General features: G+C 50.3%; 1 protein-coding gene across 1 annotated transcript; it reads right to left on the reverse strand.

Annotated features, from left to right (window-relative positions):
* Positions 1 to 2,683: 2,683 nt before the first annotated feature.
* Positions 2,684 to 13,266, reverse strand: LOC104044948 (keratin, type II cytoskeletal cochleal). Its single transcript, XM_009504858.2, has 10 exons — positions 13,190 to 13,266; positions 12,558 to 12,907; positions 11,572 to 11,780; positions 9,036 to 9,096; positions 7,953 to 8,048; positions 7,016 to 7,180; positions 6,749 to 6,874; positions 5,295 to 5,515; positions 4,713 to 4,747; positions 2,684 to 3,926 (listed from the first exon to the last, which is right to left on the reverse strand). The coding sequence occupies exons 1-10, from the start codon at positions 13,251 to 13,253 to the stop codon at positions 3,769 to 3,771; spliced, it is 1,485 nt and encodes a 494-aa protein (XP_009503153.2). The 5' UTR covers positions 13,254 to 13,266; the 3' UTR covers positions 2,684 to 3,768.
* Positions 13,267 to 13,937: the final 671 nt, after the last annotated feature.

Consider the following 13,937-nt stretch of genomic DNA (forward strand, 5'->3'; position numbering starts at 1 on the left):
ACTTAGGTACGTATTATAAAGTATATTTAATTATTGTGTATTTTACCCTGCAGAGAGCAAGTGGCAACAGCTGAAGCGCTCCGAGCCTCAGCAGGGGTAGCTGGGCTTTACACCTGCACGGAAAGTGGCAACACTGTAAAAATGAAAAAAGGCAATTTTGCTGCTTTTATGAGCTGAGGAAGCAGCAAGATTTCCTTGTATAGTTGGCTTGGAAAGAGGAAATACTACTTACTGCCCAGATGAAATCGGCTGAGCATCTTCAGTGCCTGTGAGTTAAGTGCATGCACAGATCAACCTCCCAGCCATTAACACGCTTCTGCCAGGGCAGAGCTATTAAGATGTTTAACTGACATGATAATAACTAAGGGCTTTGAGATGTTTCAGTGATGAAAGCAACACTTGCAGTTATGGAGTTGAACTGTGGAAGGCTGAAAATACACAGGTGAGTACAGAAAGATGGATGTGCTCCTGACCAAGTGGTATTATCTGCCTAAATCATAACAGGAGGGCTGGGAGGGATGTCTTGGCCATACCCTGCCCCAAAGCACGAACAGAATAGTGCCCCTGAAATGTCACCAGATGGGTCAAAGGACGTGCCCATTCGAGGAGGAACTGCCCCCTGCAATTGTCTTTGCTCTCTGCTGGGCTCCATCTTTCCCTCAACTCACACTTGCAAAGCTAAATGACCTCCAGCTTTCCCTAAATTCTTCGAGACCAAATTCACGGCTCCTCCACGAACCACAGCAGCTTGCCAGGTTACCCTGATGTCCAGACCAGGCACACTCCTGCCCCCGCACCAACATGAACATCCTCTGTCTGTGTATGATTTTATTCACATTTCAAATGCTCGTTCTTCATCTTAGTCACTGCTGCAACACAGGGAAGCAAAAAAAATACTTTGTGAATCGTTTGGTGGCTTTTTCTAACTTTTAATACATCTGAGACCTGCTTGCTTCCATCACCGCCCTTTTTTGCCTTTATTTTCCGCAGCAGCGACATCCTTCCCACCAGTACCTGAAGTCAGCTGCCGTTCAGACAAGCAGTGGGAGGCAAAGTCTGGCACCCAAGAGACTCGGCCCAAGCGGCGAGAGCTGGGTGGTGGCTCTGCCTGCCGAAGAGCAACGGTCGGCTCTGAAGGCAGCTCAGAGGCTGCTCAGTCTGGCAGCGGTAGTGCTCTGTGTGGAGGGCTCTGGAGTAGCTCGGTTTCTCTGGGTCACGTCTATCTCCCTTCTCTAGAAGTGCAAAAATCTCGCCTGTTGCTTCTGAAGCTGCGTTATTTCTCCTGAATCCAGCTAGCAGAAATTGCAGTCGACAGGACACTCTGAATACACCTGCTTTTACACTAATTCAGGGCACTTTGCCTTCATAATATCAGCATCCCCTCAGAAGCAGAGATTAGGTTTCAACCAGCTCCATTTACAACCCCGGCCTGAGCCAAGATCAGATCCGAAGAACGAGCACAAAGCACAAAGTGCGCCCGTCTCCACGGACTCACAAAGGTACCTCAGGGTGTTCCAGGAATCGTAAAGATCCTCTTTCCCCCGGCGCTGTTATGCAGCGTACGTTGTTCTGTTAACGTGGAAAAGCTGCAGCCACACGGACTGCACGTGCTCCTTAAGGCCAGTGCTGCAAGCCCGATACCCCAAAATTCAAGAAGCAGCGATGGAGTCCTGTTAATCTCTCACAATGCTAAGAGAGACCCACAATTCCTCACTAAGTATCACAAAGCCATGCAAATGACAGCAAACAGCGGCACCCCCTGCCAAAAGCATCTGGGCAATGCCTTTCTTTGAGACCTTAATTTCAGTTATCTTCAGGGGTTTTATTTAAGTTTGATTTTTTGACATAAAAGCAGCGAGCTGGGTGTGCTGGGCCACTGATGACAGGGCTCCGCCGGGCACCCTGGCTTATTCCCCTCCCTGCCAGTAGCGCCGCGCGTGTAGTAAAACCACGCGCAGGCTCAGCACTGCGCTCGCTCAGTCGCGAGGTGCTGGGATGTGCTGGGCACTGGAGCGACGGGGTCTGGGTAGCGCACAGGTGGGTAAAGCATCCTTCAAGGCCCTGGCAGCCTCGTGGCCATCCTCATCTCAGAGGAAAGAGCTTTTCTCAGTGACCACATCATCTCTGCCTGGCCCCATCCCCACGGGGGTGACGCTTTCTGCAACAGCAGCTCTAGCAAGGGCACGCCATGTGTCTGCACCTTGGCCCCAGGAGGTGGGTGGGAGCAAGCACAAATCACCCTGGGGTGAGCCCTTCGCACCCCGCGCTGCCCCAAAAGGAGCAGGAATCAAGGCCCAGATTCACCTCTCCAAGCTTTGGCCATCTGCAAGAGAGGCATCTCCTCCAACATTTAGCTCAGCTCAGTAGAGGAACATGGGGCTGGGAGAGGGATTGGTCTCAGTCCTGATCAGGGACTGGGCTGAAGCCAGGTGCTCGAAGAAAACCAGTCCCATTACCCCACTGCCCAGACTCGGTGCAAAGCAGGCAGGTAAAATTCACCCAGGAATGAAAGACTCCAGGCAGCAAACCCGAAATCCTGACCCTGACCACAGTGTGGCACTGCTCCAGGGGCCGCAGCCAGGAGCAGGCTCTGGAGACAGGACGAGGGTGGTAACACTGGCTGCTTTCCAGAGCTCCTGAGCATCCAGGGCAGCACAGACAAGGCACTCAGCTGTGATTGAAGAAGCATGCAATAGGGAAACTTTATTAATGGCCTCACGACAAGGTCTCAGATAACAAAGGCATAAAACCTCAACCAAAGATAGATACACTCTTAGGACACGGCTGAGCATGCAACACAACAATTCTGTGCAGTTTCTTTGAGTTCCTACTGCAGTAATGACCTATTTCCCCTGGCATGTTCAAGTTGAAGATGCTTTTTGGCAGGAACAAGTAGTTATTGTAATGATGCAACAACACAACACGCTTTTTTCTCTATCTGCAGTAAAGACACCAGATATCGCTAGGTACGCTTTGAAATACACCGTGGTAAACAGAGACTCCCAAGGATGGGGAATGTTACCCTTTTACTGTGCTGCTTGTAATTTTAAGCAGCTTCATATCCCTTAAACTTTGGGCTTCTTTTAAGGAGAGGGAATGGGTGGGGGAGCTTGTTTATGAGTTACTTCGCTATAAAGAACCCAAAAGTAAATCTGTCTGTGTTGCTTTCGGTAAGACATCGGCTTCATTCAGAGGAGAATTGTTGAAATCCATTTCTGAGCCCATTTCCAAAGAAAATAAGGAGAAGCCCAAAACAGTTTCACTGTTTTCTTCTCGGTATACTTTAAGAAAACAAACCCAGGCCGAAATCTTAACAAGGGTTGGCATTTTCTGAGGACCCTAAGGGAATAAAGTCTTCCAAATCTTATTAAGAGGGAGATAATCTTCTGGTCTCTTTTGCAAAACCACAGCAGAAATGCTTGCCACTCAAATGACTGCTTTGCCCTTCAAAGGGTGAAATCCAGCCCTGAGCAGGGGGTACCAAGCACACAAGTAACAAAAGCGTTTTACCGCCTGCTTCACTGGATAAATTTCACCCTACAGGCTTGAACCTGCTCTCAGTGGAATGGTTCCCACTGAGTTCAACAGTGCAGGATCAAGCCTTAGGCGTGATGTGGCAGGGTCAGGTACTCTAGTATGTCTTATTCCAATTCATTCATCACTGCAGAAATTTTGCGGCCAATTTATCCTACAAAAGGCAACAAAACTTTTCTTCCTATGGTTTCCCTCCTCCCGGGTAATGGGTACCACTGATCTCCGTTCCTGTAGTTACTTCCTGAAGCTTCTCCTGCTGGACGAGGTTGTGGTGACGGTGTAGGATTTGGAGACACTCCCAGAGGAGAGGCCGAGTGCCCCGCTGCCCATGCCTGCTCCCAGGCTGAGGCCTCCTCCCAGGAATCCACTTCCACCACTGGAGCTGAGCACAGCTGTGACACAGAGAGAAGCAAACCAACTGTGAGCGCCAGGGAGCTTCGAACCCAGGTTGGCACCCTCACAAAAAGGGCATTTTTAAATTGCAGCAACCAGATGAGACCTCTCTGCGATCTCCTGCAAAACACAGGGCCCAGGATACTCATCTCTTGTTACATTAATTCTCTGTGCTAAGCCAGACGCATGTGAGGGTTGAGCAGCCCACCTCCTCCTCCATCACTCAGTCTGGCTCAGGACCCCCTGCAGCACAGAGAGCCCCATATCAAACACATTCAGCGCATCTCTTGGTGCACCAAAGAGGCTGCGGGCAGGCGGTTCACCAGCTATCAGCGGCTATTAAGTGGATGAAAAGTAGAGCCACTGGGTTAGAGCTGTAGACAGCATCTCCAAGACACCAGCGCCTGTCTGATATCCAGACAAGGGGAGTACGCAATGCTTCCCAAGCTGGAGAGGCACCCTCTATCATCACTAACTTCCAATCCAGGCAATGCCTTTTCTCATTAGTACATTTTTCTCCATACACAAATGGGAGGAAAGAAAGATCAGTATTCCCCCAAGTTAAATTTCATACAGATGAGTTAGAGCTGAAGTCTGTCACGGAGCCAACAGCACTACCAACTTCTGTCTCGGGGGGGCTCCCATTTAAGAACGGGGCTAACTGGGTTGCAGAAGGTCAGGCAGGGCACTATGAGGCTCCTGCACGCTCCAGCTGGTCCCCACCAGTGCTTTCTGCAGGCATACGGCTATGTGTAACCATTATGAATTATAAAAAATCAACTCACAGATGTTGACGTTGCCAACTCCGTCACCAGCCAACCTGTTGGAGAAGAAAAACACAGAGGCAAAAAGAAAGAGGATGGGTTAGAGTCTGCATTACTCAGTGTTTCCCCAGGGCCTCTGCGCTGAGGATGAAGACAATGGCAGTGAGTTATTACCGCTGTTGTAAATAATTCAGACAAGATAAGTGTGCCATCCAGAGCTTTGTTCTGGCCCTACATTTACAAGCTCTGTTATCACCTGGGGCAGGGCTGAAAAAGCACAGAAGCTCTGTCCTAATTCCATGGGGATTTGAGCCACTTGGAAATTTTCTGCCCCAGCATCAAACATATGATGGAAAATAGCTTTTTTCTTCTTTGCTTATTTTCACCAAAAGTATCAAATTTTCCCCAGAACTTGCCGGTTTGGCTCTTGCCAAACCAACATGGGTGGCCAAAGCATTTTCAGGACCAAAATCAGTTTAAAAAGGAGGTTTTTCTCTTCTGTATTTCCTTGCAGAAATTGGAATTGGGACCTCACAATGTCCCCAAGCAAAGGGGACAAACAGCTCAACCCTTCCTGACGTGAAACCCACAGGTTGCCCCCACCTGCTCTCCTCGCCCTCCAGCAGCTTCCTGTAGGTCGCGATCTCGATGTCCAGGGCCAGCTTGACATTCATGAGCTCCTGGTACTCACGGAGCTGCCGCGCCATGTCCTGCTTTGCCTTGTAGAGAGCTGCCTCCAGCTCCTCCAGCTTTTCCCTTGCATCTTTGACAGCCAACTCGCCTCGTTCCTCGGCTTCAGCAATGGCTGCCTCCAGCTTGGCACGCTGCAGGGACAGAGCAGGGTACGTCAGTGGGCATCTCACCTCCCTGGTGGAGGACATTACTGCCCGTGGTCTTCTGACATCTACTGACCAGACCATCCCTGTGTATCTGCAGAACCCTGGAGCCATCTGCTCAACTTAGATCCCTAGAAGTTCATTTTTTGGGCACTGGATGGAGAGCGGCCTGCAAAGGAAGCTTACCTCATACCAAGATATATTCTTCAAAAAACCCAGACCCTATGTCTCTCCACTGGTTACACTTTCAGAAGACTTTCTTCGGGTGATCCTCAGCTTCTCAGCCCACCCACACCGTTACCCAACAGCACAACACTTAGGGTTAATGCAAACTCAGTTTTTCTCTCCTATTATGCCCCAGAGCTCGTTCAGAGCCAGTTGGTCTCCAGCAAGCTTTGATGCGAGGCAAGTATGGACTCGAGCAGACTTGCAGTTAACAAACAATGCAGACCTACCCCAAAAGCATCCCTGTGGGGCCACATCACGCTGGGAGTCTAACGCACCCTCAGCTGTGCCCCCTGCACCTCCAAAAAAGCCCCGTGTTTGGCAGGAAGGGCTCACAATGAACACATGTGCTTTATAGTATCATTCATTATTCAAGGAAGCTGCACTGGGTCAGCTCTTTGCTTGTAAGTGGTTGTCATGGTTTTGAAGCCTCCCTGCCCTGAAACCAAATAAACACAAATGGATGAATCACAATGGCTTATCTCCAGCTTTGTGCACCCTGGTTACTCACAGAGAGTTTTCAGCTGAACAGGGTCTGAACTACCCATTGGTCTGGCTTTCACCAGCCATTTGATAAAAGCGATAACAGCCCCTGGAGAAAGCAAACAACCCCCGTGCAGCTGAAAAATTATTTTATGTGCCCAAACATGGTGCTCCCTTCTGCAAAAAGGGAGTGAACAAAGATCCCAGAAGCAAGAAGGTACAAGGAATGTGTGTGGCTGGGAGGGAGGCTACACGCAGCCTTGCCCTTTGGAAACCTTTGCATCGCTCCCCTCCTGCACTCCCAGGTCGCTGGCGGACCTGTTCTCACCTAGAGTTCAGCTGCCTCTCAGCGTAACACGGTTTCTCCCTCCAGCAGAACTGGAGCTTTTGGGGTGAGCATTGCAGCCGCCCCCAAAGCACTTCTACAGATGTTGTGTTACACCCAGACGCCTGGCATGCTTGCTGCTGCTAAATCCACTGCTCTGCAGCAGGAGAAGGAGGGCAGCAACTCACCTGCGCCTTTGCGTTTTCGATTTCACCCTGCAGCCTCTGGATCACGCGGTTTATCTCTGAGATCTCATTCTTCACGTTGCGCAGGTCATCTCCGTGTTTCCCGGCAGTGACCTGCAGTGCCTCGTACTGTGACACAAAACAGTGTAAGAGAAAAGGATGGAGTCGGGCCAGCGGTCAAGCAGCCAGCTAAAATCTCTCCCCCTCACGACACACAGAATACATTTACTAACAGAAACTGTGACTGCCTTGATCTCTCCCATAACTCACCTTGCTCTGGTACCAGGACTCAGCCTCCGCCCGGCTCTTGTTGGCAATATCCTCATACTGGGCTTTGACCTCTGCAATGATGCTGTCCAGGTCCAGGTTTCGGTTGTTATCCATAGACAGCACCACAGAGGTGTCAGAGATCTGGGCCTGCAGCTCCTGAAGTTCCTGCCAGTTGCATTAAAAACACCACCATTAATCACTGACTTTTAAAGGCCTCTCTTTTGGAAGCCAATTAAAGACAGCATCTGAGAAGAAAAGGGAAAGGGAGGAAGATAAAAAGAATTCAATCAAAACATTCATTAATTAGAAGGAAAACAGCTGAATCACATCAACCTTGCAGAGCACAAAGTAACAAAGGACAGCAGAAATGGAGCGACTTCTTATCACCCACATTTTGACAGCAAGGTCAGTTTACCCCACTCCTGAGATAAGAACCCAGTCCAAGAAGCTTGAGCAACAGCTTCACAACAAAGTGAAGACCAAATCCCACCACCTCACCCAACGATGCAACATGCCCAGTTCAGTCAAACTCTTATCTTGCAAATAATGGGTAAGATAAAGGCATCTGCGACACGGACCTTTCTGTTCTTTCTCTCACACGGCACACAAACACACAAGCACACACAGGCACACACCAGCACCACAGCACTGGCTATAATACGCTGGTTTTCCTTGTTTTCACACTAACAGCATGAAAAAACATGCTTGTAATAAATCCGCCTCACATCCCAGAGAGGGAGGAATCACTGTGGCAGTTCACAGGATGTGCACTTTACTTTCAGGCTTATTTCTGCTTATGCAAGGGAAGACTTCATGTCCCCATCGCCCTTTGTGTCTCTAGAAAGCAGCACGTTCATTTTCTCAGTCACCATTCGCTGTTCTTCACCCACTGGTGGTGCTACGCTGCAGCAGCCACAGGAAGCAGAAAGGACCTTACCGCTTCGTAGAGAGACCTCAGGAAGTTAATCTCATCCGTCAGCGCATCCACCTTGGCCTCCAGCTCCACTTTGTTCATGTAGGCGGCATCCACATCCTAAAGAAGAGTGATAATCCATTGAGCCTGCCATAGCTTTACCTGGAGCGCTGTGTGCAGTTCTGGTCCCCACTGTACAAAAAGGATGTGGCCAGGCTGGAAGGGGTCCAGAGAAGGGCCACCAGGATGATCACAGGACTGGGCAGCTGCCATACAAGGATAGGCTGGGAGAGCTGGGTTTGTTCAGCCTTGAGAAAAGGAGGCTCAGAGGGGATCTCATCACCACGTACCAGCACTTAAGGGGCAGCTACAGAGAAGATGGAGACTCCCTTTTCACACGGAGTCCCATGGAGAGGACAAGGGGGATGGACACAAGTTGCCCTTGGGGAGATGACAACTGGACACGAGAGGGAAGTGTTTCACAGTGAGGACAGTCACCGTTGGAATAATCTCCCCAGGGCAGGGGTCGGCTCGGCCACGTTGGGCACCTTCAAGAGTTGTCTGGGCAGGGTGCTGGGCCATCTTGTCTAGCCTGTGCTCTTCCTAGAGAGGCTGGGCTAGATGATCCCTGAGGTCCCTTCCCACCTGGGATTCCATGATTCTGTGACTAAGACACCCAGCCTTTGGTGGCTTCTCAAACACAGCCATGAGCCCATCAGGTTCCCCAAGCTGGCTGCTCTCCATGTCCGTGTGCCCAATGACCCACCATGTCCTAAAAACTATCTACCAAGGTACTAAATATTGCTGGTGTGCAGGATCCCATAGGTTTTGTAGGGTCCCCTGGACCTGTGTTTGCAAGTCCACTGTCAGTTTGGACAGTCAGGGGAGGCCTTAGGAAAGATATAGCCATAATCTATGATACCCATGAGACCTGCACGCCTTCCCAGCTTCCTACAGAGCCTTCAGTGCCTACACTGAGGCAGCCTCCAGCCCAAAACGGGAGCTGTAATTCTTCACCTGCAGGTCTCTAAGCACAGCAAAACCAGTGGAGGGGCAAAAGGGGGAGAAGCGCTGCAACCCAATATGATCAGTACCCTTGGCACGCACCTTCTTGAGCACCACAAAGTCGTTCTCTGCTGCTGTGCGCCTGTTGATTTCATCTTCATATCTGCCAGAAGAAAAGGGATTGGTATGAAGTTAGAGCCTGGGTAAAAGGAAAAAATGTCACAGTGAAGAGTTACCCCGATTCCCTTCTCTCTCCCTCCATTTCTCTCTCTGTAAACCACCTTGGCAAAGCCTATGACTTCCCCAAAGCAAGGCCAGCTTTGCACAAGAGATACCAGCCGTATGCCACAGTTCCAGGGTACTCTTTGGATGAGCTGATGCCTGAAAGCTGTTCTGCTCCACACCGCCGTGCCCGCTAACCAAGAGAGCGTTTCTCACCCGTGCTTTCCCACATTCATCAAAATTCACTGCGCTTAGAAAGATTTCTGCTGCTTATCCTCAGTCACAGACAGCTGCGGGAGCCTGAGGCTCTCAGCTTTTTCACGTGCCCCTTGAGAGAGCAAATACAAATGCAGAAGAGTTGCAAGCAGGTTCAAGAAATTCCTCTGTCCTGATCAAAGCACCTGCTAATGCTGCTTTCGCTGTGCACTTCCTCATTACAGACATTTGCGGACATTTCGCAGGTGTCAATCACATGCCACTGCCCTGGGAAGAGCTGAGTATAATTATTCTCATTCTGCACGAAGCGGCTATGCTCCAAAGTCACATAAACTTCTAATATTGGCTACCTCCCGTCCTTAGGTGTAGACCTGCAGATGTAACGAGCTAGATCATCAGCAGGTAAAATCATGCACCATTGACTTTACGGGAGCTCACCGATTCGTACCACCTGCAGGCCTGGATCTCAGAGCCCGCCGTACGCCATTCTACGTAAGCCAACCTGCTGAAACAAACTGCAGGCGTCTCCTATACGAATCCTGGAAGTCACCCGAGGAACAGAGCAAGGAAGCACTTTCTCTGGCTGTTTCAGAATTGCTGTTGCCAAAGTTAGAACACTGCTCTGTCTATTTACACGGTCCCTGCATGGCTGGCGCTGTAATTTGCCTTCCAAAGCGTGAGCTACTTCACTTTGAAGAGCCTTCATGCACCGCCCTTTCTGCTCCGCACTGGAAGCTTGCCCATCCACACTGGCATAAATGGACGTTGTCCCTTTTGAGGTCAACGTCTGCATCCATTGCTACTGCAGAATAATATCTGACCTGGAAATTAGGTGATTGCGCCGCGTACGCATGGCCTGCAGCGCAGAATGGATAATCGGAGATAGGTAAAAAGACTGAATTATTCTAGAACAGTTTGTCAAATTCCTTCTTTCCTGGCAGGAGCTCCACCCAGCTGGTCACCGAACTGACCAGTCGTTCACTACTCTCCACGAACTCCCGAGGCGTGTCGGGAAGCCCAGGGCACCACCGCGCCGCGGCGTGCTCTGCACCACGCCACGTGCACAGCGCGAACAGTCTGCTCCGTGCTGCCTGGCTGGCTTTGAACCACGCCCTTAGTCAACGCAGTTACTGAATAAGGGACTGAATCTCATCCCCTGGAGCCTTGTGCGTATAAATCTCCTCCCCTACCACAAATGTAAATTGAGAATGGCTGTGTAAATTGGGCATATGAAAAAGAGGCAACAGACACATAAAGAGCCTGTCATGTTTTAGGTATTCTACTGAGAAGATGAGATTTTCTTCATACAAACGGGGAGAAGCAGGTTCTGAACTCCAGTTACTACATCCTCCCTGCCTCTGCTGCACCAGAATCTTAGGCTCCTAATTCCTGCTTCCCTTCTCCAAGCACATATAGGGTTTGGATTTACGTGGAGCTGGAGGAATAACTATGCACCTTGCATTCATGCAACACGCAACTAAAGTCAGGGCGATATTTCCTTTGCCTTGCGCAGATATAGAGTATAAATGTGGATGAGCAGAGAGTAGAAATAACTGAGCAGGGCTGGGGGAAACATCAGTACCATGCACCTTCTTGGGAATCACGGGCTATTGACTTTCCCTAAACACACCCCAGGAATTATCAGATCTGTTTGTTTTCAGTTCCTGCTTGGTCCAGTTTGCCAGCTCCCTCTTTATTTTATTTATTTATTTATTAAAGGCATTCCCCTGTACAGCTGGGTTGGGCACAGACTGGGACAAAGGCTACTTTCTTCATGGGCCTCCTCCCAGGCGACACAATTTGGACTGAAAAGTTGCTTAAAAACTGCAGATGACCCGCTCCATTACCCACCCGCAGAAGCAGCAGCAGCTCACCCGCTGCCTGCCAGCCTGCTGAGCTCCCACGGGGTTCCTACGGACCTCAGCGGGCACCTCCAACCCAAAGTACGACGCCATCCCTGAGGAGGCCCCAAAGCAAAGCCAAGAGGATGGAGCCACTGAAGACCATGTGGGAAACGAGGTGCCAGGAGCAATGAGCGACTGATGTAAGATGAATCCAGGCAGCTTCCCTGGACTAGACACGTAACTCAGGGCTGGAAAAAAATCTCCCTCCCTAGCAGAAAACATGGGGACATCTCTGCCAATCTACTGACCGACCTGCCAGCTCAACTACACCGTTAGATGGGAAGATTATACGTTACTTGGTCTTGAAATCCTCAACAAGATCCTGCATGTTCTTCAGTTCGCCCTCCAAACGGTCTTTGTCATTCAACAACCCATCCAGCTGACGTCGCAGGTTACTGATGTATGCCTCAAACATGGGAGCAATGTTGCTCCGGGAAGTCTTCTGGTCCTGGAGGAGGCTCCATTTGGTCTCCAGCATTTTGTTTTGCTGCTCCAGGAATCGGACCTGGAAAGCAACCAAGGGGTCATTTGTGAAAGTGGGAGGAAGGGGGGGGTTGACACTACAGAGTTCGGATCCTGCCGGCAGGACAGGCTGCAGAAGGTATCTGAAGAATTTAGATTGCTCGTAGGAAGCACCTAAACTCTGGAGGGTGATAAAGACCAGGAGGGAGCACTGCTACTCTGGGGCTTGGCTTATGACTTTAAGGCTTTGTATGAATTAAAGATAAGCAGATTCTGTTTGCCTGACACTTGACAGAGGCCATCCACAGACCTCTAAATCAGCCAATTACTCAAACTCCAGGTCTGGATTCCTCGCATCCTGAGGATGCCAGAGCTGAAGTTTACACAGGACATAGGATTAATTAGTGCAAGACAGTAAAGCAACAGAGGTACAGGGCAGTGCAAACACAGCAAGCTCTGACTTAAGCTATGATCTGTTCTACTGGGACGATTTCTCTCCAAAAGGCCCCCTCCTCCCTGAATTTGGTGGTGGTTTGGTTGGGTGCAGATTTGAGCTTTAAAGCCTGCACGCACATTATGGGCAATACCAGCTAAATAAACGGGGTACAAAGCTGGCCTAAGCAGGGCAAAACCCTTTACTGATGGCAGTGCAAGCAGGGCTTTAATAAGAGTTATTAGATTGCAAGTAGGCAAATCACACTGCGCCCTTGAGGACCTGATCCTGAGCCCACTGTGAATCCCCCACCAGGTTAAGCGAGCTTTGGGTGAGACCTGCTTTTAAGCAGTGTCCATCAAGCTATCAGTTTTTGCAACACCTCACCTTGTCGATGAAGGAGGCGAATCTGTTGTTGAGTGTCTTGATTTGTTCCTTCTCCTCCTTGCGCACCTGCTGGATATTGGGGTCAATCTCCAGATTCAGGGGTGTCAGGAGGCTCTGGTTGATGGTGACCTCCTGAATGCTCCCGGGGTTTAGTGCCCCACCGAATCCCATGCCTCCAGAGCTGTATCCAGAGCGAACGCTGTAGGAGCTGGAGATCCGCTTGTTGGCAGAGCCGAGGTTGTAGAGGCTGGAGCTGCCAAAGCCACCTGCCCTGCCTAAGCCGGCACCCCCTCCTAGTCCACGGGTCGAGGAGACGGTGCTGACCCGCACTTGGCTGATCGCTGGGACAGCTGCAGAGCGAGAGCTGAAACTCAAAGACCGGGACATGGCTGCTCTGAGGATGTTTTCAGTACCCCTGACCCTTCAAAAGCTCAGGGAAGCTGTGCTGGAGACCAGGGAAGTGAGAGCACTCTCCTGACTGCCTCTCCTTTTATCTGGGCTTGGCCCAAGGGCAAAAGAGGGATCATTTTACTGCCTTGAGAGCTGGGTGTGTCTGGCTGCCGTCCCACTCTCCCTCAACCTGCTCAGCTCGAGCCAGGCAAGGGAAGGGCCAGGAAAGGGACACGACATACCTGGCACTCTGTCCCTGTGCTCAGACCTGGCTTTGTTCTGCACCTCCCTTTGCCTCTGCCACATGTGCAGCCAAGAGCCATGAAGCACAGGCTCTTCTGGGATCCCTTGGGAGCGAGTTTTAACAGGTCAGATCCGATCCCCATTTTTTCAGGGCTTCTCCATTCCTCTCTGCTTGCCTAAATGGAGGTTGAAATGAGAAGAGGGGGAATATGCATTAACTATCTCAAAGCAGGTAGCTCCCCTGTGCAACAGCAGAAAGGAGTTAAGGGGCCTCAACTTAGTGCCAGGTCCAGCCTGATTTAATATAAACCAAAGCCAGCTGTGGCCTTGGACACGCACACAGCTCTCTGCCAGCAGCAGCCAGCGAGCCTGTGCCGTGCAGAGGAAAGCAGAAGAGGGATGCCGCAGCTATTCCTCAACACCATGGTTTTGCCATCTCTCTCCTGTTAGTGCTAAAATAAAGGTGGTTTACGTGGGCTGCACCTTGCACGTGGAAATACCCAACATGCCAGTCCGCACTCAAAAGGAGACAGGACAGGTTTCTGCTTAAATTTCTGGGCTTCTATGCAGCAGAGGCAGAAGCAAAAATTAGTTTTAAGGGCTTTCTGCATTTCAAATAGCCTTGAAGGGACAGATGTCTTTACTATCAGGTTGTAAATACTTCATGAGATTTCAAAGCCCAGCCTGAATATGTGACCTTTCAGCTCTTCCCCGCATCAGGACAGCAATATAGCATTGCCCACCCAT

This window comes from Phalacrocorax carbo, chromosome 27, assembly GCF_963921805.1.
Source record: "Phalacrocorax carbo chromosome 27, bPhaCar2.1, whole genome shotgun sequence".
In the NCBI taxonomy this organism is placed as follows: domain Eukaryota; kingdom Metazoa; phylum Chordata; class Aves; order Suliformes; family Phalacrocoracidae; genus Phalacrocorax; species Phalacrocorax carbo.

Excerpts from the sequence above, each read along its gene's own strand:
- LOC104044948 (XM_009504858.2), bottom strand. The coding sequence starts at position 13,253 with ATGTGGCAGAGGCAAAGGGAGGTGCAGAACAAAGCCAGGTCTGAGCAC. Across the intron at positions 9,097-11,571 it reads GTTGAGGATTTCAAGACCAA|ATATGAAGATGAAATCAACA; the intron begins GTAACGTATAAT and ends TTCTTCTGGCAG. Across the intron at positions 8,049-9,035 it reads ACTTTGTGGTGCTCAAGAAG|GATGTGGATGCCGCCTACAT; the intron begins GTGCGTGCCAAG and ends ACTCTTCTTTAG.